The sequence below is a fragment of the Stegostoma tigrinum genome, chromosome 2 (assembly GCF_030684315.1).
Source record: "Stegostoma tigrinum isolate sSteTig4 chromosome 2, sSteTig4.hap1, whole genome shotgun sequence".
NCBI lineage: Eukaryota > Metazoa > Chordata > Chondrichthyes > Orectolobiformes > Stegostomatidae > Stegostoma > Stegostoma tigrinum.
Window position 1 is genome coordinate 115991787 of NC_081355.1, and position 25535 is coordinate 116017321.

A 25535-nucleotide genomic window follows, 5' to 3' on the forward strand; every position below is an offset into this window, starting at 1 on the left:
TACTGTACATACTGGTCACAATTCTAATCTTTTGAACATTTTAACAGCTTTTTTGTGGAAACAATAATATGCGGATTAAGGGAACATGCTTTGTGTTATACAGGTCATTGTTATCTATATATTCTGCCTTGTGACAAACTTAGTGTTATATCAGAAACGACTTCATTTGTAAAAAGACTATATTTTGAACTAAATCAAATACACCTGTTATTACTGTTTTTATAAAATATTATAGAATACATGTTAGCTAATGGAACATTGATTTCATCCCAAAAAGATCAGAATTCAAAGGTAAGAATGTTATGTGGTAGCTATACAAAGCTCTGATTGTGAGCTATTTAGTGTACACAGTGCAGTTCGAAATGGAGTTCAGTAAGGACATTTTGTTCTTGGAGAAGTTTCAGTGCAGAATCACCAGAATGGTTAAATTAGAAGGACAGGTCGCACAGAACCAGTCATAATTTCCCTTTGAAAATAGGAGACGAAGAAACAATCCAAATGAAATGTTTAGATTGTTTAATGGAGTTGATAGGGTAAATAGAGCGAAATAATTTCCATCAGTGGGAGAGTCCAGAAAAAAAAGCACAGCCGGAAAGTTAAAGCTAAGCCACTTAGAAGTATTATCAGGAATTGTCTTCAAAATTCATCGAAAATCTATAGCTCTCTATCCCAAAACTACTGATGAAGGGTCAATTAAAATTTTCAAAAATTAAGTTGATAGGCTTCGTTAATGGTTATGTAACCAAGACTAGCAGAAGGAGACAGAAAAATAAACTGAGCTGACGTACAACTCAGTCATGATAAAATCGAAATGATCCTAATTCACGATTGTTTTTAATCAACATGTCTAGAAATATTACACCTCTAGGGCAGTTGGGACTTGAACCTGGGTCTTCTAGTTCAGAAAAAAGGGACACTATCACGGCTCCATAAGATTCCCATGATCCTATTTCTCACCTTCACATTTATTTTTAAAATACACATTTAAGAATTAAAACCCCCCAACAATTTATGCACCATGTGTGTCCCAAATCTCATATATTCGTTAGATATGGTGAAAATCTTTCACAAGAGTCAGGAATGGAATATTCAAAGCGTGGATCACATCTATAATTTAGCATACACTGTGATAAGACTAATATAAGTTTTGGTTCTGACTCAATACACATACTTATTTTGGAAAAAAAATGCAACCGTGTACAAAAGCAGAAAATACTTCGAAACATTTACCTTAAAGTGCAGTTTGAGCAAAATATTTCATTGCGACTTATTTCAGCAATTCCATTCCCTACAAATATTTTTGATCCCACGAACTCTACTGCGCCTCGTTTACATTTACCACTAATATCGGAATATACAGAAACAGCACCTCCAGCTTTCATTACTGAAACAAAGAAAGAGCATTTTCATTTTTCTGGATAAATAAAAGAAAGTGCAATGCAAAATCTAGGATTAATTTTGGACTTTATAGATGGATTTTCTACAATTTGCTTGTAACTTCGGTTGGTGTTAATGGGTGATAAAGAAATGCAAAATAGTACTTTAAGCTTGTTTACATGTAGCTCCAATAAGCAATCTCTTTCCTCTAAAAGAATAAATATATCATGTGGTATGGCAGTGAACCATATAATTGAAAAAGACTGTACACTAAATCTTTAAACTAATGAAGCATTATGACATGGCTGTGCACTCTAGAATAAAAATAATTTTCTTCAGAGGACCAGTAAGATGATGTAAGTAAACACAGCTTACATTTTGGAGCTGAGAGGATGCCAGGAATAAAAACATGTGCTCCACGAAGTACAGCATTCCCACACTGTGCTCCCACAACCACTTCAATAGAATGCCTCTGCAGATTTATCCTGGAAACACAAAATAATTGTTTTCAAACAAAGTTCTTGGACCATGTAATGTTGAATTAGATTCTTTTCAATCCGTTTTAATGCACTCCACAACTTATTTCAGTTCTGAGGAAAGGTCATCGGACCCAAAACGTTAGCTCTGTTTTTTCTTTCACAGATGCTGCGAGAGCTGCTGAGCTTTTCCAGCAGCGTTGCTTTTGTTCCTGATTTACCACATCCGCAGTTCTTTCGGTTTTTATTTCAAATGTATATTGATTTAAAACGTCATGGCAATTTTGTAAAAATCAAGTCATGACTGTTTTTAGGAGAGAAAAAAAAAGACAATAGAGGATAAGGAGCAGGTAAAATTGAGGGGTCATGGGAGGTGGTGGGATGGACAGAAGGGAGAAGAGAGATAGAGAGAAAAGGGAAGGTAGGGACGGCAAAAAGACGTGGGGAATGGAGAGGGTGTGTGTGTGTGAGAGAGAGAGAGAGAGAGAGAGAGGGAGAGAGAATGAGAGCAACGGAGTGAGGAAAGAGAAAGGTAGGTGGAGTGAAAAAGGGAGAAGAGAAAGAGGAAGAGAAAGGGACTGAGTGGGAGAGGGAAAGGCAGAGGTGAGAGAGAAAGATAGGGAGGGAGAGACAGAAAAAGGGAGGGAGAGACAGAAAAAGGGAAGGAGAGAAAGAGGAGGAGTATAAAATGGAGGGTGAGAAGAAGTAAGTGCAGGAGGGCGGGCACGGAGAGGGAAGGAGGCTGAGTTGGGGGGGGCGGGGGGGTAAGCAGGGCTGAGTGAGAATGACGGAATATCTGGGAGGGAGAAAAGGAAGTTAAGGAACAATGCTAATGAGCATTCTAGAGTGAACTCCTTTCTACAGTCTCAATGTATATCCATACCTAGGACCAATAACTGGTATTAGAAGAACATCTGGAAGCTCTGGATGTTCCAGTACAGGAATATCACTCATAGGCCATCCTTTACGCTGCTATAAATTCAATAATATGAATGTCTTAGTTAAGTCAAGCTTCAAAGTCACCAAAATATTTTTAATTTTAACAGTATGTATAATTTTGCTAAAAAACCACGTTGAAAACTTGAGTGAATTAACATATATAAACCTCACACTGATTTAACTTGTTCAAAAGTATGCAGCGTGCATTTTCATTGCGATTTACTGTTTCCAAAAATATATTCCTTGTTTTACGCTTCTTCTGCTCTAACTCAGTAATGAATAGCATCTCATGTATTACTTATAAATAGTCTTTTAAAATAAACAGAGATAAGACAAGAACATATTGAAGGCACAGCAGACTCATGGGGCAAAACAACCTACTTCTGCATCTAATTGATAGGAACATGGGTCCAGGAGAAGCCCATTCAGCCCCTCGAGCCTGTTCCACCATTCAATGAGATCAGGGCTGATCTCTGGCCTAACTCCACATATCTGCATTGGCCCACATCCCTTAATACCTTTGCTTAACAAAAAAATCTCAGATTTAAAATTAACAACTTATCTTGCATCAACTGCTATTTGTGAAAGAGAGTTTGAAACAGTTTCTTTGTGTACAGAAGAGCTTCTTAAAATCTCTCCTGAACAGTCTGGCCCTAATTCTAAGACTATGCCCCCTAGTTTTAGAATCTGCAACCAATGTAAATAGTTTATCTTTGTCTACCCTGTCTTTTCCTGTTAATATCTTGAAAACTTTGAGCAGATCATCCCTTAAGTCTTCTGAAGAAAATAGGCCTAATTTGTATAACCTCTCCTCACAACTGAAGTCCAGGTATCATTCTTTGAACCTACACTGTACCCCTTCCATGGTTAATCATGCATGTTTACAATGCCAGAGTGTGTAATTTGGACCATAAATCCTCTACATTCTGCTTCAACTATTCCATCGAATAGATTGTTTCAGGCAATTTCACCGAACATCTCCATTCTATTGATTTAAAGTTAACATCTCCACAGTGGACTCTCAACTAAAAGAACTATTCTTACCTAGCTTTCATTATAAAAATATCTTGCCATATTTTTCAAAACCTGTATTGAAATTTTCTCAGGCTTCTCTGCTGCAGAACTTTGTTCCTGTATTTCAAGTATCCCTTCATAACATCATCGTGATATATTTGAAGGCAGTAAAAATATTGTTAATTCTGTTACTTCTGTACTCAAATTTGCATTGGGTTCTCTAAGCATTGTCTGATCATTAACATCCCAGTTATTACTATATCATTGTCCTTGTACTGGCTTTCCTATTTTACAAAATATTTGTCTTTTTTCTGACTTTAGATACCTCCACAGTGTTATGGTCCTAGCTGACACGAATACTGTAGTGATTGTAATGAGGTTAGCCAGGTGGACCTCATCAGAATATGAGTTCCCTGATTGGGGCTGTTAATCATTCAAAGGTTGTAAAATCCCTTAAAATGTGTTTATACCAAGGGGCTTCCAGATTTCCTGGAACCAGGTCCACAAGACCAACTTTAATATGAAATTAAAACCATGTTGTCTCTTCCTTAACAGAAAATATAAAAATCTAAATTAAATCTAAAGCTTCCAACAATGCATATTTTTAAGAAATTATCAACAAATACTACAGGGTTGCTCTGTTCATTTCAATGTCATGTTTCATGTTTGATTTTATTCCTTGTTTTTCTCTCTAAGTAATTAGTGACTAAATTACACTTGTTCTAACTTACAAGGCTTAAAGTAAATGACATAGTGTAAATCTCTCAAGAACTAGATATATGTGAACAAAAACTGCCTCAAGAGTCACAAACAGCCAATGGATATAGAGACATTGCTGTTGGAAACACAAGCTTCTGCCCATCAGTAGACGGGTAAGCACTTACAAATATTTGGACTGAGGTTGAGGCATCACCAAAAATTGCAATTTTGAATTAGAAATAAGTAAATTTCAAAACAATGGAAATTTCAAATAAAAATTGCTTCTTTCTTCTTAAATGCAGCATTACATTGTGCTCTGAATATTTATTTTCTTAAAAAATAAGTTGTGTGTGATTTAGACAAATTAACTATAAAAATAACGGGAGTCTGTTTGTCATTAAATGTAATATAGTCAACCAACTGCTTAAGTTAAAAAATCCAAACTGGTCCTGTGCTAATTATCTTCACTTTTGCATTACTCTTTCTAGTCTCAATAAATTGCAGATCTATTTGAGAGAGAAAAAAGAGCAGAGTGATAACTTCACGACCACTTTCAAAGGACTACCATAAGCATGATTCACTGAATGACTTCCACCAAGATTACATGATTCCAGGATCTTCCAATGTGTCACACTTCAACTGGGTGGTGTTGTAGACCAGAGAGACCTAGGCTTTCAGGTATATAATTCTTTGAAATTTGTGTTACAGGTAGAGTAGGAGGTTAGCAAAGGTTTTAGCATGTTTGCCTTCATTGCTCACATCTCTGAGTATATGAGTCGGGACGTCATGTTTAGGTCATACAGGATATTGATGAGGCCTCTTTGGAGTATTGTGTGCATTTCTGCTTGACCTGTTAGGATATTAGCAAACTGGACAGGGCTCAGGGAAGATTCACCAGAATGTTGCTGGGAACCGACGATTTTAGTTATTAAAATAAAAATGGGAAGGGGCTTTTTTTCACTCAAGCATAGGAGGTTGCAGGGTGACGTTATTGAGGTTTATAAGATCATGAGGGGCATAGATAAAGTGAATGACAAGAGTATTTTCCCTAGTGTCTAAGGTGACAGGAGACAGACTTAGAAAGGACATGAAGGACAACTTCTTTTACATAGAGTTGTCTGTGTGTAGAACGAACTGCCAGAGAAAGTGGTGGATGCAGGTACAGTTACAACATTTAAAGGACATTTGGGCAAGTTCATGAACAGTAAAGATTTGGAGGTATATGAGCCAAGTGTAGGGAGGTGGGGCTAGTTTAGTTTGGGAATATGGTCCACATAGACTGGGTGGACCAAAGGGTCTGTTTCTCTGCTGTATGACTCTATGACTTTAACGCTGAATTTCCCACATCACACCAAGTATTCAAAATCATAAAGATGGTGGCACAGTAGGGTGCTCCTGCTGAAGCTCCTTTGCTCTGCCTGTTCTTTGTCTTTTTCCTTTTTTTCTTCACTCCTCTTAGCCCCAGAGACAAAACCGAGAGTAGCCACAGGCGTGGGCAACAAAGCCCCAGAGCAGTGAGCCCTGGAACAGTGTAATCAGCAAACCCTGATGCAGCGCATGGGCTGCAAGCCCCAGAACAGCGCAGGCACAAGCCCAGGTGCTGCACGTGGGCTGCAACCCATGGACCAGTGTGAGGAAGCAGCCCATGAGCAGTCAGCCTCTGATGGAGACCTGCATGGGGGAGACAGACGTAGAGCTTACCTTGGTGCAGCTGAGTGCTGGTACAGAGCAGATTGGAGGCTCGGAGAAGAGTGTGAACGGCTGCTGGACAGGGGTCTGGCGCAGCAGTCAGACCATGTGCAGAGGCCCTGCACTATGCTGCTATCATTTAATATTTATTTGAAATTTCTTACCTTACTGTAATGTCAACCCTTCAATGATGCCTTATTTTTAAACTTGAAAGTAATGCAACTACTTTTATTCTTCCATTGTATTCAAGATTTGTACCTGGGTACTTGTACCTAAGATGTCGTCATAAGAGGCAGACACTGAAAAAGCTTTTCATTCTATTCCTACAATAGAGTACACGTGACAATAAAGGATTTTCTTCTTTTTGCAGCTCAGTGATTTTATGTGCAAGTGCATGAAAATAAAATGAACAGTTCATTTGAATTTTTAAAAACAGCCAGTTGCCACAATTTTCAGTTTCCACTGTTCTAACAAGAAGTAGCAGAAAAAGCTAAGCAGGCAATATAGTGAGATCTCAGTTCATCTCTGGAAGAATACAATCAAATAAAGCATTAATTATAGAGAGACAATGAATATCTAGTTTTTCAAAACCTCTGTGAAACAAAACAGCGTTTTATTATGGCACAATTTGCTTCAAGGGAAATTTTGACTTCAGTTTACTGATATTCTTACCACTTTGGAATTGAAGTTTTATCCTTCATTTCAGAAAGTTTGCAACCCATGAACTTTTGCTTTGCATTTCCCCAGAAAGCTAGTAAATAAGGCCAAACTGTCCAAAAGTTTGATTGTTTGCAAAAAAAAAGCTTTCTGCTTTTTGTATCCATTTTATTTGTTTTAAAATCAGAACTCAAGGGACTGAGTTATAGGGAGAGGTTGGACAAGCTAGGACTTTTTTCTTTAGAGTGTAGGAGACTAAGTATATAGAAATGTATAAGATCACAAGAGGCATGACTAGGGTGAATGCACTCAGTCTTTTTCCAACGACTGGGGAATCGAAGACTAGAAGGCATCAGTTTAACTTAAGAGGGGAAAGAATAAATGGGAATCTAAGGGGCAACTTTTTATTTTTACACAGAGGGTACTACGCATATAGAACAAGCTGCCAGCAGAAATGGTTGAGGTGGGTACATTAACAACGTTTATGAGGCATTTGGATGAATACATGAATAGGAAAGGTTTAGAAGGATATGGGCCAGGTGCAGGGAGATGGGGTTAGCATAGATGGATGGCATGGACCAGTTTGGGCTGAAGGGCCTATCTCTGTGCCATAGGACTCTATGACTCTATGAAAATGTGCATGTGATTGTAAACAAATTTAGTGATTGTTAACTTGCAGTTTTTCAACATTACAATTTTTTTGCCAGAGAGTATCAATGACAGTTATAAATAAAAAGCACACAACCAACATATTAATTATCAGTCATTCTGAATTTCCTAAAGGACAGGCAGGTAATTTCTCAGTCTGCAATTATTGCTCAGTGTGCGCCAATAGAATTTGTGCAGGCGAGTGAAAACCTGTTTGGGAAAATGGGCAGTATATCATCAAACATCCTCAACATAGCATGCCAGGAGCACACTATTGTAAATGCAAAACATAAATTGTATGGATACTTAAACTAAAATAAATAATTGTATATTGCCAAACTTCATAGCTCAACAATTTAAATCAAATAACTTGCTGGTAACTTTTCTAAACAAATTATTTGTGGTGTTGTTCTGAGCCTCATTGTGATCTATATGTTACTTAACATATTACATTCAAACAAAATAATATACAGAAAATAAATGAGATAGAGAGGTCTGGTTTGAAATCAGAGAACAATTTCACATCTTTAAAGTACGAACAAACCAAAGTAGATCAAACCTTCTGGATCTCTTCCCTCAACAGCTTTTTAACTTCATCAGTGGAGGCTGCACAAGTATTGACCCTGATGCATGTGAAAGCTGGAGGATGCGATAAACGGCTCAATAGAGTTTCAAATTTAAACGTGGACTGTTCAGATTGTAAAGTTGCCAAAATCTAAGGATACAATGTATATTCTTAAAATAAAGAATTTAGAAACATGATTAAACAGTTCAGTAATATCAGTTCTTAGGTGCATCGTATTAGCAATTGTAAGACTTAAAGGCCCAGAAAATGCATTAAGAATATGGTAGTCGTTGAAGTGTAGGTACCTGTTGTACTTTGAGACCATGTGGAAGAACCTATGCAACTGACTTCACAACAGCTATCGGGAAGTTGAATTTTGGAAACCCCCAAAAAAAGTACCAAAGACTGAGTAGAATTACAGGCCTCAGAGTTCCACCTCACTTACCTTACAGTTAGCAAGGAAAAGTCAAAGGGATGAAGTCTTGTTCTAACTCCTGGCTAACCATAAAACTGAAACTGATTCACCACTGATCTTCCACAAGCACCAGACTCTCCCACCCTGACTTGTGAACACCACCCTCCCACACTCCAGATCCCCACTGAATCACAGAATCCCTACAGTGCAGGTAGAGGCTTTCAGCTCATTCAGTCGGCACTGATCCTCCAAAGAGAATCCCATCCAAACACAGCCCTTACCATGTCGCCATATACCGGCATTTATTATGTCTAACCCACTTAACCTACACATCCCTGGACAGCACGAGGCAATTTAGGATGAACAATCCACGTAACCTGCACATTTTTGGACAGTGAGAGGAAACCCACTCAGACATGGAGAGAATGTGCAAACTCCACACAGACACTTACCCAAGGCTAGAATCGAATCCAGGCCCCCAGCGCTGTGAGCCAGCAGAGTTAACCACTATACTACCATGCTGCCCACAACTGAAACCAATCCAAACTGCAACTATAAGCCCCAATCCAGCAGTCCCCACCACTGATTCTGCAACCCCAGCACCGTAGTCCCTCACTTACCTTCTCTAAATAGCTGTTGCAGTGTCCTTTAAATCAAGATAAACAGCAACTGCTGCTGCAAAAGCAGGCATGGTTATGGCGCCGATTCACACCATTACTGTCTGAGGAGTCCTCGCCTGTACTGCACTGTAGATCTTTCATGGAAGTTTGTCTCGAAAATTCGTCTAAATGTAAGTGGGCAATGGAGATTCCAAACCCAGCTCTCAAAATTTGGGCCACTATGCCTGAAATTATCGGCATGGAGCTTTCGACAGTGATTGCCAAGGTTCATGACAGATATCACTTTTATTATAACTGAGTTAAACCTCAAGGGAAGATAAACACCGAAGTCCTGTTGTTGAAGAAAAACCTGCACTGCTATAGACTGTGCTGTGAATCCCCAGGGTCAACAATCTGTTTATTTGTTTCCTCTTTTTCATTCCAATGCTGCTGTCAGAAACGTGAATAAAATGTTAAGCCGTGATGTTTACATTTGATCTGGCTCTAAAGAAATATGGAATGCTGCTGAATTTCTCCATTACAATCAATGATTAATTTTTTGAATGGTTTTGAATATTTGAATTTAATTTGTTCATTGCCTTTTACAAAGAACTTTAGCAATGCTACAATCTAAATATGTGCCACAGTAACTTACGCCATTGAGTCAGAGCACTATCTATTATTTCATAATTCTTAATAGTATATTTTCAATTTACTTCTTCTGAATGACATTTCTTTAAAAGGGTCAGTACCTCTTTATTCTTAAAGACACTTAGGAGATACGCCTCCACCTCTGGCTTCAGGGAAATTTTGGGGAACACTAGGACCATTTTGGTTTATTCAGTAACGTCCAATCCAGGTTTCACTGAAATAAAATGAAAAATACAGGTCAAACTTGCCAAACAGTTTGCAGTATTTTCCAAGATACAGGGTTAATTTTTAATTAAAGATATTATTAAACTGATGTGGTGGTGCCATCTAACATGCTGATACTGAAAAGACACTTCTGCAGGTTGGCGATGCTGAAGTCAGATGGACTTCTGTTTTTTACATTAATAAAATACTTAAGACAAATGAATTCCAGAAATGAGGTGAGTATGACCACCCTTGAGATCAAAAAAAGCATATGACTAAGTGTGACAAAAAGGAGCCCAAGCGAAATTGAAGTCAGTGAGAACCAAGGAAAAAGCTCTGCACCAAAACTAGCAAAGAGGAAGGTCATTGTAATTGTTGCAGGCTGGTAATGGGTGTCAGAGGCTACTATCTCAGTCCCAGGAGATTATGGCAGGAGTTCCTTAGGAGTGTTGCAGCCCAACCATCTTCATATGTTTTATTAATGATATTCCTTCCACCAGAAAGGTCAAGAGTGGGAATGTTTGTTGATGATGGCATAATGTTCAGAACCATTTGCGATTCCTCAGATACTGAAATAATCCATGCCCTCATGCAGGAAGACCTGGACAACAATTAGCTTGGACTAATTAGTGACAAGTAACATTCAGCCCATTCAAGTGCCACACAAAGACTATCTGAATGGAAGAGATTTCAACCACTGTATCCCCGCTATGGTGTTCAGTGACATTACACAATCCCCAAATATCAAGACCCTGGAGGTTACCATTGACTAGAAAAATAACCGGACAAGCCATAAGAATACTCTGGTAATGAAAGCAAATCAAAGGCAGGAAATTTTGTAGCAGATACTTACTGCCTGATTCCCCAAACTCTGTCCAATATCTATAAGCCACAGTCAAGAATGTAGTGGAATATACTTCAATTGTCTGGATGTGTGCAATTCAAACAACATCCAAAAGGCTCATCATCATCCAGGAGAAAATAGCCCACTCGATTGGTATTTTGTCCACCACCTTAATCATTCCCTCCAGCATACCATCTACAAGATGAACTACAATAACTGACCAAGCATTATTCAATAGCACTTTCCAAACATGAAACCTCTACACCTATAAGGACAAGTGTAACAGAAGCTTGGGAGTACAACCACCTGCAAGGTCCAGGCAGAGTCAAATGTCATTCTGGCTTAGAATGACATCATTGTTCCTTTATTATTGCTGAATCAAAATCTTGGAACTCCTTTCCTTACAGCAATAATGGAGCACCTAAACACAACTTGTTATCTCAGTATATATTGCACATCTCAAGCCTCAAATCTTTTTGGTTCAGAGATAATGGGAACTGCAGATGCTGGAGAATCCAAGATAACAAAGTGTGAAGCTGGATGAACACAGCAGGCCAAGCAGCATTAGAGGAGCAGAAGGGCTGACATTTTAGGCATAGCCTGGCCATTGACAATCAAGTCACGTAAATGAAATGAATTTTCATTTTAGTTCTCAAAAATTCAAAGAAAGGATTTTCCATAAAGTTTGAACAATTGCACAATAAAAGTTACTGAGAAGTATAAATTTATGGGTAAGAGGACATAATGGAAAATATAATCAGAAAGCTTCATATTTAGAGTTTGTAAAAGTGCAAATATATATTTATATATAATTGAAATCTGCTCAAGAACTTTGCTAGAAGTGAAAGCAGGCAATCAATCAAGATTACAAAAATTTAATCACTGATATATTTCAATATAATTAGAAAGTTCACAAGGGATATCAGTGTTGCTTTTAATAGACATTAGCTTTAAACAAATATAGAATTGAAGGACAAATCATAGAATCCCTACAGTGTGGGAGCAGTCTAGAGTCCACACCGACACTCTGAAGAGCAGCCAACCCAGACACACGCCCTGCTACCCGATTTCTGTAACCCCACATTTCCCATGGCTAATTCAATTAGCCTGAACATCCCAAGATACTATTGGCAATTTAGTACAGCCAATCCAACTAACCTGCAAATCATTGGACTGCAGAAGGAAACCAAAATAGCCAGAGAAAACCCATGCAGAACAGGGAGAATGTGCAAACTCCACATAGACAGTCACCTGAAGGTGAAATCAAACCCACGTCTCTAGTGCTGTGAGGCAGCAGTGCCAACCACTGAGCCACTATGTTACTCTGTTTTGCTGTTCAATGCACAAGGAAGATCAAAAATAGAAGAACTTCCAATGAACAGAACAAGAAACCAGCATCGAGTCAAACCAGTATCATGTCCCAAAGCGGACAAGCTGAAATCTACAGATAACAAAGTTTGGAGCTGGATGCACACAGCAGGCCAAGCAGCATCTCAGGAGCACAAAAGCTGACGTTTCGGGCCCAGACCCTTCATCAGAGAGGGGGATGGGGGGAGGGAACTGGAATAAATAGTGAGAGAGGGGGAGGCAGACCGAAGATGGAGAGAAAACAAGATAGGTAGAGAGGAGGGTATAGGTGGGGAGGTAGGGAGGGGATAGGTCAGTCCAGGGAAGATGGACAGGTCAAGGAGGCGGGATGGGGTGGTAGGTAGGAAATGGAGGTGTGGCTTGAGGTGGGAGGAAGGGATGGGTGAGAGGAAGAACAGGTTAGGGAAGTGGAGACAGGCTGGGCTGGTTTTGGGATGCAATGGGGGGAGGGGAAGAACTGGGCTGGTTTTGGGATGCAGTAGGGGAAGGGGAGATTTTGAAGCTTGTGAAGTCCACATTGATACCATTGGGCTGCAGCGTTCCCAAGCAGAATATGAGTTGCTGTTCCTGCAACCTTCGGGTGGCATCATTGTGGCACTGCAGGAGGCCCATGATGGACATGTCGTCTGAGGAATAGGAGGGGGAGTTGAAATGGTTTGCGACTGGGAGGTGCAATTGTATGTTGCGAACCGAGCGGAGGTGTTCTGCAAAGCAGTCCCCAAGCCTCCACTTGGTTTCCCCAATGTAGAGGAAGCCACACCAGGTGCAATGGATACAATACGAACAGCAACTCATATTCCGCTTGGGAACCCTGTAGCCCAATGGAATCAATGTGGACTTCACAAGCTTCAAAATCTCCCCTTTCTCTACTGCATCCCAAAACCAGCCCAGTTCTTCCCCCTCCCCCCACTGCATCACAATACCAGCCCAGCTCTTCCCCTCCCCCCAATGCATCCCAAAACCAGCCCAGCCTGTCTCTGCTTCTCTAACCTGTTCTTCCTCTCACCCATCCCTTCCTCCCACCTCAAGCCGCACCTCCATTTCCTACCTACTGCCTCATCCCACCTCCTTGACCTGTCCATCTTCCCTGGACTGACCTATGCCTCCCCTACCTCCCCACCTATACTCTCCTCTCTACCTATCTTCTTTTCTCTCCATCTTCGGTCCGCCTCCCCCTCTCTCCCTATTTATTCCAGTTCCCTCTCCCCATCCGCCTCTCTGATGAAGGGTCTAAGCCCGAAATGTCAGCTTTTGTGCTCGAGATGCTGCTTGGCCTGCTGTGTTCATCCAGCTCCACACTTTGTTATCTTGGATTCTCCAGCATCTGCAGTCCCCATTATCACTGATATAAGCTGAAATCTACAGCTTGATTTCATTTTAAATGATCATTTATTTTGTAACTACAATGAGAGACTAAATAGATTCTGTAAAACGTGACAAAACATATTTGTACCTGGAATGAGTCGTGTAACTTATCAAGACTGGTGAAATTTTAGATTGGTTCTCTTAAACCTCAGACTAAAATTGAAATTGGCTTAGAATTAAAGTTAACATGAACTCCAAAATCTTACACAAAAAGATGATGACTGCTATTTTTGGAGGTCAGTCATTTTAGTCCAAGGATGTCATTGTGGAAATTCATCCGGGTAGTCTCTTAGACCCAACCATCTAGAGCTGCTTCATCAGTGACCTTCCCTCCATCAAGAGGTCAGAAGTGAGGATGTTCACCAATGACTGCACAACGTTCAGCACCATCTTCAGACACCAAAACATCTCTCAACCAAAAACAGCAAAACCGGAATACCTTTTGGCTTAGACAATAAGTACCAATTTACATTAATGCAATTTAAGTCCCAGGAAATGCCTATATCCAACAAGAGAAAATCTAATCATTCCTCAAATGTACGACGGCATTTCCACTGCTGAATCCACTAAACTAACATCCTGGGATTGTCATTGTCTGGGAAATATAAATATTGTGACTGCAAGAAAAGCTCAGAGGCAACTCAACTCTTGACTTTTCAAAGTCATTCTACCATCTATGTTCTTGAGTGCAAAGGAATACTTCCACTTGCCTGAATGAGTAGCACCAACAATACTTACGCAGCCCAATACAATCCAGATCAAAGCAGCCCTCTTACATGGCACCCAATCCACCACCTTCCCCCAAAGATGCACATTGGCAGCAGTGTATACATTTCAATAAACTCTTGAAGACTCCTTCATGAGCATCTTCCAAACCTACACGTTCAGCCATCACCTGCAATTTCTCCTTCCAGCCAGACACCATCTTGAGTTGGAAAATATTGTCGTTCTTTCATGATCACTAGGTCAAGCTCAAGTAACACCTTGCTCAACAGCACTATGAATGTACCTACAACCTGAAATGGCAGACGTTCAAGAATGCAGCTCACCAGCAGCTTCTTCAGGTCAATGAGGGCTGAACAATAAATGCTGGCCTAACTGCTGCAAAATAGAGAGCACCCCTATTTCCTGGAAATTTGTAAATCAGGTTTTCACAAGTGTATTCCCTTATCTAGGTACTTATTTTTTTATTTCTTAGCATTTTAAAACATCCACAAGCACAGCAAAATAGTAGGAAACCTGTATCAAATGGATAGAAAGGCAATGGGTAGTATGCAAGAAGGATATACTAATATCCTGTTAGAAATAAGAAAAATATAACATGCGGGAAAACCTGAACAAGCTGTGGCTGTGTTCTCAGAACAGAAAAAATGCTGACAATGTGACCTGATCAAGTTCTTTAAGATTATGAAGAACTTATTTGAGAAAGGATGTAATGGGACTGGAGGGGAGTCCAGAGGAGGTTCACTTGGTTGATTCTGGAATCAAAGGGAATGGCTTATGAGGAGAGACTGAGTAGACTGGGACTACACTCATTGAAATTTAGAAGAATGAGAGGAAGATCTTGTAGAAATCTAAAAAATTATAAAGGGAATTTATAAGATAGAAGGAGTGAGGTTGTTTCCACTTGCGGGTGAAACTAGAACTAGGGGTATAGCCTCAAAATAACGGGGTGCAGATTTAGGATTGAGTTGAGGAGGCACTTCACCCAAGGGGTTGTGAATCTGTGGAATTTCCTGTCCAGTGAAGCAGTTGATGCTACCTCCTTGAATGTTTTTAAGGCAAAGACAGTAGATCTTTGAACAGTAAAAGGAATTAAGGGCAATGGTGAGCAGGTGGATAAGTGGAGCTGAGTGTACAAAAAGATCAGCCACAACCTTGTTGAATGGCAGAGCTGGTTCAACGGGCTTGGTGGCCTACTCCTGCTCCTATTTCTTATGGTTTGATGTATGAACTGCAAAAGATATTTATGCTCAAGGGGGAGTTTAGAATTATGAACCATAAATATATGATGGTAGGTAATACACAAGAAGAGCCAGATTTGCTTCACATGCAAAAGAAAGAGCTGTGGTTTTCTAATGACACCAATATACAAGAAACATTGAGCTTTAGGCAATGGAATGGAAGAGAGAGAAGGTAAGCATTTGTCATAGTTTAACAAAGTTACTTAAGTGCACATTTTCTGTTCCAACTTTACAACACACAATCCTAACACCGAATTGAAATATTGAGAGCAATTTTGAGCCCCATGTCTTAGGAAAGATGTGCTGGCAATGGAGGGCATCCAGAGAAGGTTTACAAAAATGGTCCTGGTAATGAAGGGCTTGTCATAGGAGGAACAGTTGAGGGCTCTAGGTCTGCACTCAAATAACATTTAAAAGGATGAGAGGGGATCTGATAATAAATTTACAGAGTACTGAGAGGCCTGGGTAGAGTGGATGTGGACAAGATATTTCCACTAGTTGGGGAATCTGGGACCTGAGGGAATTGACCCTTTAGAACTGAGATGAGGAGGAATATTTTCAGCCAGAGGAAGGTTAATGTTTGGAACTCACTGAGTGCATTTAAGACAGAGATAGATAGGTCCTTGATTAATAAGGGGATTATGGGTTACGAGGTGTAGGCAGGAGAATGGGGGTGAGAAGCACATCAGTCATGATCAAATGATGGAGCAGACTTGGTAGGCTGAACAGCCTAATTCTGTTGTTATATCTTATGGTCTAATATTATTGGATTTTTGTTTCTTTTGTTTTTCATCTTCCCTAAAAAGCATTTGCAAGAGAACACTGAGAACTTGGCCTCCTTTCCCCTCTTTACGGAACTGTAATTAAGTGAGATAAAATAGATATGAGGAAGAAGTCGCATGTTTTTCACAATATATAGTTTATATTTTCTTCTTCCAAGGTACATTACCACTTCTTTTAAAACAGGCAAAAAGATCATCCAGGGATCTCATTCTTGACCATCGAGTGCTCCTTCAAAACCAGTCTTTGTAGCAAGGTTGATGTGGACTTCACCAGCTTCAAAATCTCCCTTTCCCCCATTGCATCCCAAAACCAGCCCAGTTCGTCCCCTCCCCCCACTGCACCACACAACCAGCCCAGCTCTTCCCCTCCACCCACTGCATCCCAAAACCAGCCCAGCCTGTCTCTGCCTCCCTATCTGTTCTTCCTCTCACCCATCCCTTTCTCCCACCCCAAGCCGCATCTCCATTTCCTACCTACTAACCTCATCCCACCTCCTGGACCTGTCCATCTTCCCTGGACTGACCTATCCCCTCCCTACCTTCCCACCTTTACTCTACTCTCCACCTATCTTCTTTTCTCTCCATCTTCGGTCCACCTCCCCTTCTCTCCCTATTTATTCCAGTACCCTCACCCGTTCCCCCTCTCTGATGAAGGGTCTAGGCCCGAAACGTCAGCTTTTGCGCTCCTGAGATGCTGCTTGGCCTGCTGTGTTCATCCAGCTTCACACAGGATATAGCTGTTCTGATTAATGCATCAGAAAAAGTTAGCATTCAAGTGTGCATTGGTTAGCACTGCTACTTCACAGTACCAGGGACCCAGGTTTAATTCCCACCTCAGGTGACTGCATAGACTTTGCACGTTCTCCCTGTCTGTGTGGGTTTCCACCGAGCACTGTGGTTTCCTCCTACAGTCCAAAGATGTGCAGCTTAGATGGATTGGCAATGCTAAATTGCCCATTGTGTTCAGGCATGTACAGGTTATGTGGATTAGCCAAGTGAAGTGCAGAGTTACAGGGATAAAATGGGGGGAAGAGTTCGTGTGGACTTGTTAGGCCAAATGGCCTGTTTCCACACCGTATGGATTCTATAGAAATGACTTTATCCACAGAGCAGCTAGGATATTGCTCTGACATCTGTTATTTCAATAATCTGTTGAACTCTTTCAGTGAAAAGTTTTGATCCTTCCACTAACTTGGCACTGAGTGATGTGTTGGATAGAATATCAAATTCCGTAGCACAAAAGTGACATAGTAGAGGTTTTCACGGATCCCAGAAAAGCATTTTAGATATGGGATTATACTAAATAAAAACCTATGAACTGCGGATGCTGTAAATCAGGAACAAAAGCAAAGTTGCTGATAAAGCTCAGCAAGTCTGGCAGCATCTGTGAAGGAAAAAACAGAATTAACATTTCAGGTCTGGCGACCCTTCCTCAGAACTGTTCTAAGGAAGAGTCACTGGACCAAAACGTTAATTCTGTTTTTGTGTTCACAGATGCTGCCAGACTTGCTGCGCTTTTCCAGCAACTTTGTTTTTGTTGTTGTTGATGGGAATCATGCTACTCTACTCTCGAAGTTGCAACGTTACAGACTTTGAGAAATTGCTCTTTCATTGTTCCAAAGTTCCGACACAGGCAGGAAGCAATTTGCATGTTTTGATTTGACCTACTCGGGTGTACTGTGTATTAATTACTGGGTACAACAAGGCTCCATTATTGGATTATTGCTTCCTACCTCCATCAATGACATGGTAATGCCTCTTCCTTTCTGTGTTTCATTCACTCATGAAATGAACATATTCTATAAATCTCTAGTACAGTGGAATATTTCTTTAAGTGAAGAAGGTATCATCTGGTCATCATCTAATTTAACGCCTGAAAGTGTAAGGAGAGAGTTCACAAATGTCAAAATACATCATCTAGAGGTCTAGGTCGGAATAAAACAGATTTGAAGCCATTAGATTCAGCTCTGCTAATTGCCCAAGCAATGATTTGGCAGGACGTGAAGTTCACAACTGAGACGGTAAAGTGACAGTGACTAACCTTAATATCAAGACCATATTTGACTGAATATGGCATGCAGGAGCTCTAGCAAAGGTGGAATCAATGGAAATCAGGAAAAACCACTGGCTGGAAGTATACCTGGCACAATGTAAGACAGTTGTGCTTGCTCGAAGTCAGTCATCTTAACCCCATCAGCTTGGGTTCATCAAGGTAGTGTCCTCAACTCAACCAACTTCAGCTGCTTCATTGATGACCTTCCCATCATTGTAAGGTTACAAGTGAGATGTCCACTATGCGATTATAGTGTACACTTTAATGCTTACTGCTGATTGGTCAATTTTCAGCACTACTGAAGACACCTTGGATACAGAAACAGTCCACGTCCAAATGCAGCAACACCTGGACAACATCAATGCTTGGTCAAAAAAGTGCGAAGTATTATTCATGCCAAACAAATACCAGGCAATCTACCAATTCTCTTTGAATTTCAAAGGCATTACCGTCACTCATAGATCCCCATCACAGGGGTTACCACTGACTAGAAATTGAACTGGGCTTACCATATAATTACGGTGACTACAAGGGCAGGTCACAGGCTAAGTACAATGCAGTGAGTAGTTCACCTGACTTCCCAAAGCCTGGACATCATCGACAAGATACAAGTCAGGAGTCTGATGAAATACTCCCCACTTGCCTGGATGGCTGCAGCTCCAAGAACACTCAAAAAGCTCGACACCATCCAAGACAAAGCAGCACACTTGACTGCTGCCATATTCACAAACATCCAATCCCTCTAGCACCAATACTCAGTAAGCAGCAGTGTGTATTTTCTACAAAATGCACTGCAGAAATTCACCAAAGATTCTTATACAGCACCTTCCAAATGCATAACCATTGGAAAGACAATGATAGCAAATACATAGGAATTTCAATCGTATAAAATTCCCTTCCTAGTCACTTACTATCCTGGCTTGGAAATATATCTCTCGCCTTCACTGCCACTTGGTCAAAATCCTGAAGTTCCCTCCCTAAGGGTATTGTGGGTTAACCTACAGCCAGTAGATTGTAGCTCATCACCACCTTCTCAGGGGCAGCTAGGGACAGGCAATAAATGCTGGCCAGACAGCAACAGCCACATCTTAAGAGTGAATTTTAAAAAATTATTGAGGAGAAATGACTGCCCCTGAGGATGCATATCAATGCTCTATCACATTTAATTGCAGGAAAAGTTGGCACATGGCAACAAGAAAAAGAAGAGATCAGGTGGAGGCATCGACCTGGCCATCCTCACAGCCATTGAGGAGGGTTTCCTGTAAACGAGTGGGGCTGCACCATTTGTCCGGACAAGGATGGCTTTGTCAGCAACAGAGACAGAAGGTTTCTAAGAGGATTAGGGGAGAGCCTTCAACCCTACTGGTGAAATATCTTTTACTTGAGATAGTAAGGACTCAAATTGATTGAGGGTTCCAGAAAATATGAATTTCACTAATTCTAGCATGCAAACACCTAGGAATGTCTCAATGCTCTTTCAGATTCTGCTACCATGGAATGCTGTGTGCTTGCAATCACAACGAATTTGAAATATGACCATAAATCTTATCCTTCTCACCTCCTGCACAGGTAAACTTTTACATGCTTCAGCTACAAGCCCCAAGGAACTCATTCCATTCTCTGATGTGAAAGCCTCAGAAGATGCAATGGTACAGCACGCAATGGCCACCATAGGCACTAAAAGGTGAAGTAGATTGTCCAGCTCCTCTAGATCCTAAATATTCATGACACATTATTATTTGGAAATTTAACTCTAAAGAGGGCAGAATTATCTGGAATTTTGTTTCAAGTATTTGAGAGAGGTCTTTACAAAACCCTTGTTAAAGCTACACATGGTTCTGTCCTCTTTAGAATCAAGTTTCCAAAATGATAATGCGTCATGAACTTGCCAATAGGGTTCATGTTAATATACTAGTACAACATCATGATAATGCACCCTAGCCCCACAGTGGCCACTAGTTGTGGAAGGCGTGAAACATGCCAGTTGATACCGCATACTCTCTCACTGAGGATATCTGAGCATGGACATAAGTATGCAAGAGGTAGGCAATTGGGTGCTGCCATTCCCTCCATGGCCTATTGCCTCGGCCTTTTAATACCTATTTTGAACACTTTGATCCCGGGTTTCCTGGCTCAGAGGTAGAACCACTGCCACTGTACCACACGAGTCCTGACTACTAGTAACAGCTGCCATAGTCAGAAGTAGTGTGGGATGGAGAGAGACGGCTTTGTGAGAGGGAGCGTGGGAGGATAGAGAGAAAAATGGAAGCACAAAATGCTGATTTTAATTTGGATTTCAAAACTATAAAGAAGTTGCAATTTGAAATATTGGCACATCTGTTATGTTAATGTTAATAATAACTATAATTATTTACTCTTGTATGGACAAAGCAAGACTGAACCAGGGATTTGTCATCATAGATAGAATCCATGGGTTACAGGGCTCCTTTAAAGTCCTGGGCCAGTGCAACAACACATGGGGCTGAATAATATCTTCTAAAAGCAGGACCTTGTTGTGCCTCCACTCAGATAGTATCTAGTCTGATGCTGTCTGTCATGTTCCTGAAATCATCGTATTGATTGCAATAGGCTCGACATAAAGCTTCCAAATAAACAGCACACCCACCATACACAAATTGATGGACAATAGACCATAAATACTATTTTTGTAATTTGTGGATCATTGTGATCCGTCACTAGACATATCCATTAGAGATTGCCCATGCACTTTCAACAAAAGGATATCAAATTGCACATAAGAGGAAAAAGAAAACACCAGTTTTACACCATAGAAGATCTATTTTAAATTGTCTGAATAGAAATAATAGAAGCAAAAGCCGTGTAGGTCCTCAAACCTCCAGTGAAGTATTACCCTGCTACCACTTTGAAGTTCCTCATGGCTTACTTAGAATCTATCTGGTAAACATTTGCATTCACTTGATAACAAGAGTGTGGGGCTGGAGGAGCACAGTAGGCCAGGTAGCACCAAAGGAGCAGGAAAATTGACATTTTGAGTTGGAACCCTTCTTCTGAAACGGGGGAGGGGGAAGGAGGATCTGAAATAAATAGAGATGAGGGGTGTGACTGGGGAAGGTAGGTGGGATGATGATAGGTGAGTGCAGGTGGGCAGTCGTGGGGATTGGTCTGTGAGGTGGGAGGAGCAGATAGGTGGGAGAGAAGGTGGACAGGTTGTGTCAGGTCAAGGAGGCAGTGACGAGAGGGACGGGTGGACATGGGATGAAGCCAGGAGTGGGTAGATTTTGAAACTGCTAAAGTCCACATTTAGAATATTGGTTGTAGGTTCTCAAGGCGGAATATGAGATGCTGCTCCTCCAGTTTCCGGGTGGCATCACTGCAACGCTGGAGGAGGCCCAGGATGGACATATTGCCCAGGGAGTGGGAGGAAAAGCTGAAATGGTTCATGACTGGAAGGTGTTGTCAGTTGTTGCGAACAGAGCGCAGGTGCTCTACAAAGCTGTCTCTGAGCCTTAGCTTGGTCTCCCCAATGTAGAGAAGGCCACACTGGGAGCAGCAGATGCAACAGAAAACATTGACGGACGTGCAGGTGAACGTCTGTCTGATCTGAAAGGTTTGTTTGGTTCCTTGGATGGAGGTGAGGGAGGACGTCTAGGGGCAGGTGGAGGACCTCCTGTGGTTGCAGGGAAAGGTACTGGGGGTGGTGGGGTTATTGGGGAATGAGCAGCAGACGAGCAAGTCACAGAAAGAACAGTCCCTATGAAAGGCTGATAGGGGTGGGAGGGAAATATTTCTTTGGTTGTGCGGATTGCAGGTGGCAGAAGTGGCGGAGAATGATATGTTGAATACGGAGGTTAGTGCGGCAATACGTGATGTCAAGGGGGATTCTGTCCATGTTTTTGTTGCAGGAAGTGGATGTGAGGGGAATAGGTGTGCAAATCGCAAGAGATGCGGTATGAGAACATGGCGGGGGGGGTGGAGGAGCTATGGTCCTTGAAATAAGGGGACTTCTGGGATGTCTGGGAGTAGAACGCCCCATCCTGGGAGCAGTCACAACAGGGGCGGAGGAATCGGGAGTAGGGGATCATATTCTTGCAGAAAGGTGGGTGAGAACCTCCTCTCACCCACCTTCCTGCAAGAACACGATTTCCATAGCTTTAGACTACTCTACAAGGTGAAAATCCTCCAGGTATCCACCCTATCTCATTCCCTTGAAGTCGTACACTTCAAAACACACAAGCTCTTTGTTTAGCTTCTCTGAAAAGCTTCTGCATAATGTAGGGATCAGTTAGCTAAGTTGGCTGGACAGCTGGCTTGCAACATTGAGCGAGGGCAACAGCATGGGTTCAATTCCTGCACAGACTGAGGTTATCATGAAGGAGTCTCCTTTTCAACCTCTCACCTCGCCTGAGATCTGGTGATATTCAGTTTAAGCCACCACCAGTCTTCTCTCTCTAATGGGAAGAGCAGCCCTATGGTCTGGTAAGACAACGATGACAACTTTACTTTGCTGCCCATGAATTTCCAATAAACCCCCTTACCAATCTCTAATACTCATGGAATCCTTTCCTGCTTCTGCGCCCTAACTCAGGATCACTGCTGTGATATCCACTCCACTCATTCAAGCAAATCTCTCAATCTCCAGAGTTTCACATCCTCTCGAATGTTAGCCCTTTACGATCTTGATGCACACCCAGCATGGGCCATTCCTCACCCTATTGCTTGCTGTGCCTCAGAACTATTCATTAAACAAAACTATAAAACTAAAATAACAAAAAGTGTGGAGCTGGATGAACACAGCAGGCCAAGCAGCACCTGAGGAGATTTCCACTTGAAAACCGAAAGAATTGCGGATGCTGAAAATCAAGACACGAGAACTGAAATCGCTGGAAAAGCTCAGCTGGTCTGGAAGCGTCTGTGGACAGAAATCAGCGTTAACGTTTCGGGGCGAGCGACCCTTTCTCAGAATGGAGGGCCCATCTAAGCAGTGACCAGCAAATTTCAGATTTTTGTCAGAGATTTTTATTTCATCCCGCTCTCTCGTCCTAGTAGAATTTATGCTTATCCTCCTCCCGGTGACTTGCATTCTCTCTTACTGTTGTTCCCCTTCCCAGCCCTATCATATCTTACACCACTCTAGTAAGAACACACGATTCAAACTTGGAACTTACACCTCACCGAGGCCCACCATCCTCATCTTGACCAACCCCTAACAAACACGCATCCCCTTCGCTGTAACCTCCACCTATCAGCTTCCGATATCGCCACACTATCCCCGCCCACTAACCCGCCCGCTCGTGAATGTGAAACGTCGTTCATCTTTTGAACCCAATCAGCTGGCGGATGGAGCGCCTCGTCCCTGCTCCAACCGCCTTCCCCTTTAACCACGTCCGCGCCCCGCCCCTTGCGTAGAGCGTCAGCCGTTCCCGAGGTAACGAGGTTGCGGAGCTGGATGAACACAGCAGGCCCAGCAGCATCTCAGGAGCACAAAAGCTGACGTTTCGGGCCTAGACCCTTCATCAGAGAGGGGGATGGGGTGAGGGTTCTGGAATAAATAGGGAGAGAGGGGGAGGCGGACCGAAGATGGAGAGAAAAGAAGATAGGTGGAGAGAGTATAGGTGGGGAGGTTGGGAGGGGATAGGTCAGTCCAGGGAAGACGGACAGGTCAAGGAGGTGGGATGAGGTGGTAGGTAGGAAATGGAGGTGTGGCTTGAGGTGGGAGGAAGGGATGGGTGAGAGGAAGTACAGGTTAGGGAGGTGGGAACGAGCTGGGCTGGTTTTGGGATGCAGTGGAGGGAGGGGAGATTTTGAAGCTTGTGAAATCCCTCTTCCGCACCTCCACAAGCCCCAAACCCCACCTCTTCCTCCGTTACATTGATGACTGAATCAGCACCGCCTCTGCTCCCAAGAGGAGCTCGAACAGTTCATCCACTTCACCAACACCTTCCACCCCAACCTCAAATTTGCCTGGGCCATCTCCAACACATCCCTCACCTTCCTGGACCTCTCTGTCTCCATCTCAGGTAACCACCTAGAAACCGATGTCCATGTCAAGCCCCACCGACTCCCACAGCACCTGGAATACATCTCCTCCCACCCACCTTCCTGCAAAAATTCCATCCCCTATGCCCAATTCCTTCGCCTCCACCGCATCTGCTCCCAGGATTAGGCATTCCACTCCCGCACGAACCAGATGTCCTCGTTCTTCAAGGGCCGCAACATCGCACCCCCCCCCCCCCACCCAGTGGTCAAGAATGCCCTCGACCGTGTCTCCTGCATTTCCTGCAGCACATCCCTCACACCCCACCCTTGCCACAACTGCCAAAAGAGAATGCCCCTAGTTCTTACATACCACCCCACCAACCTCCGGATCCAACGCATCATCCTCCGACATTTCAGCCATCTGCAATCCGACCCCACCACCAAAGACAGTTTTCCCTCCCCACCCTTGGCTGCCTTCCCGAGTGACCACTCTCTTCATGACTCCGTTGTCCGCTCCACACTCCCTTCCAACCCCAACACACCCAACACTTTTCCCTGCAACCGCAGGAATTGCTACACCTGCTCCCTCACCTCCATCCCAGGCCCCAAGAAGACTTTTCACGTCAAGCAGGTGTTCACCTGCACATCTGCTAATGTGGTATACTACTTCCGCTGTACCCGTTGTCGAAACCAAGCAGAGGCTTGGGGTCCGCTTTGCAGAACACCTACGCTCCGTTTGCACTAAACAACTGCACCTCCCAGTCGCAAACCATTTCAACTTTCCTTCCCATTCCTCAGATGACATGTCCATCCTGGACCTTCTGCAGTGCCATAATGATGCCACCCGAATGTTGCAGGAACAGCAACTCATATTCCGCTTGGGCACCCTGCAACCCAATGGTATCACTGTGGATTTCATAAACTTTAAAATCTCCCCTCCCCCTACCGCATCCCAAAACCAGTCCAGCTTGTCCTGAACTTCCCTAACCTGTTCTTCCTCTCACCTGTCCCCTCCTTCCCCTGAAGCTGCACCCCCATTTCCTCCCTACATAACCTCATCCCACCCCCTTGACCTGTCCATCCTCCCTAGACTGACCTATCTCCTCCCTACCTCCCCACATACACTCACCTTTACTGGCTCCATTCCCGCTTCTTTAACTTGTCTGTTTTGTCTCCACCTATCTTCTTAATCCATCTTTTATTCGCCTGCCCCTCTCTCCCTATTTATTTCAGAACCCCCTTTCCCTCCGCCATTTCTGATGAAGGGT

General features: G+C 42.4%; 1 protein-coding gene across 6 annotated transcripts in view; it reads right to left on the reverse strand.

Annotated features, from left to right (window-relative positions):
• The window catches only part of nsun6 (NOP2/Sun RNA methyltransferase 6), a 42564-nt gene extending 19053 nt beyond the window's left edge, over positions 1–23511 (reverse strand). For 3 of the 6 annotated variants that reach the window (XM_048523312.2, XM_048523280.2, XM_048523319.2), the window contains exons 1-6: positions 16424–16550; positions 9831–9943; positions 8059–8214; positions 2737–2825; positions 1753–1862; positions 1231–1384 (exon numbers count right to left, since the gene is read on the reverse strand). In XM_048523312.2, the coding sequence (XP_048379269.1) occupies positions 1231–1384; positions 1753–1862; positions 2737–2825; positions 8059–8214; positions 9831–9908 (587 nt within the window). In that variant the 5' untranslated portion in view covers positions 9909–9943; positions 16424–16550. Of the gene's footprint in view, positions 1–1230; positions 1385–1752; positions 1863–2736; positions 2826–8058; positions 8215–9830; positions 9944–16423; positions 16551–17989; positions 21542–23456 lie in introns of those variants that run through there. The other 3 variants (XM_048523287.1, XM_048523306.1, XM_048523296.2) reach the window with 3 other exon arrangements.
• Between the last annotated feature and the right edge of the window lie 2024 nt (positions 23512–25535).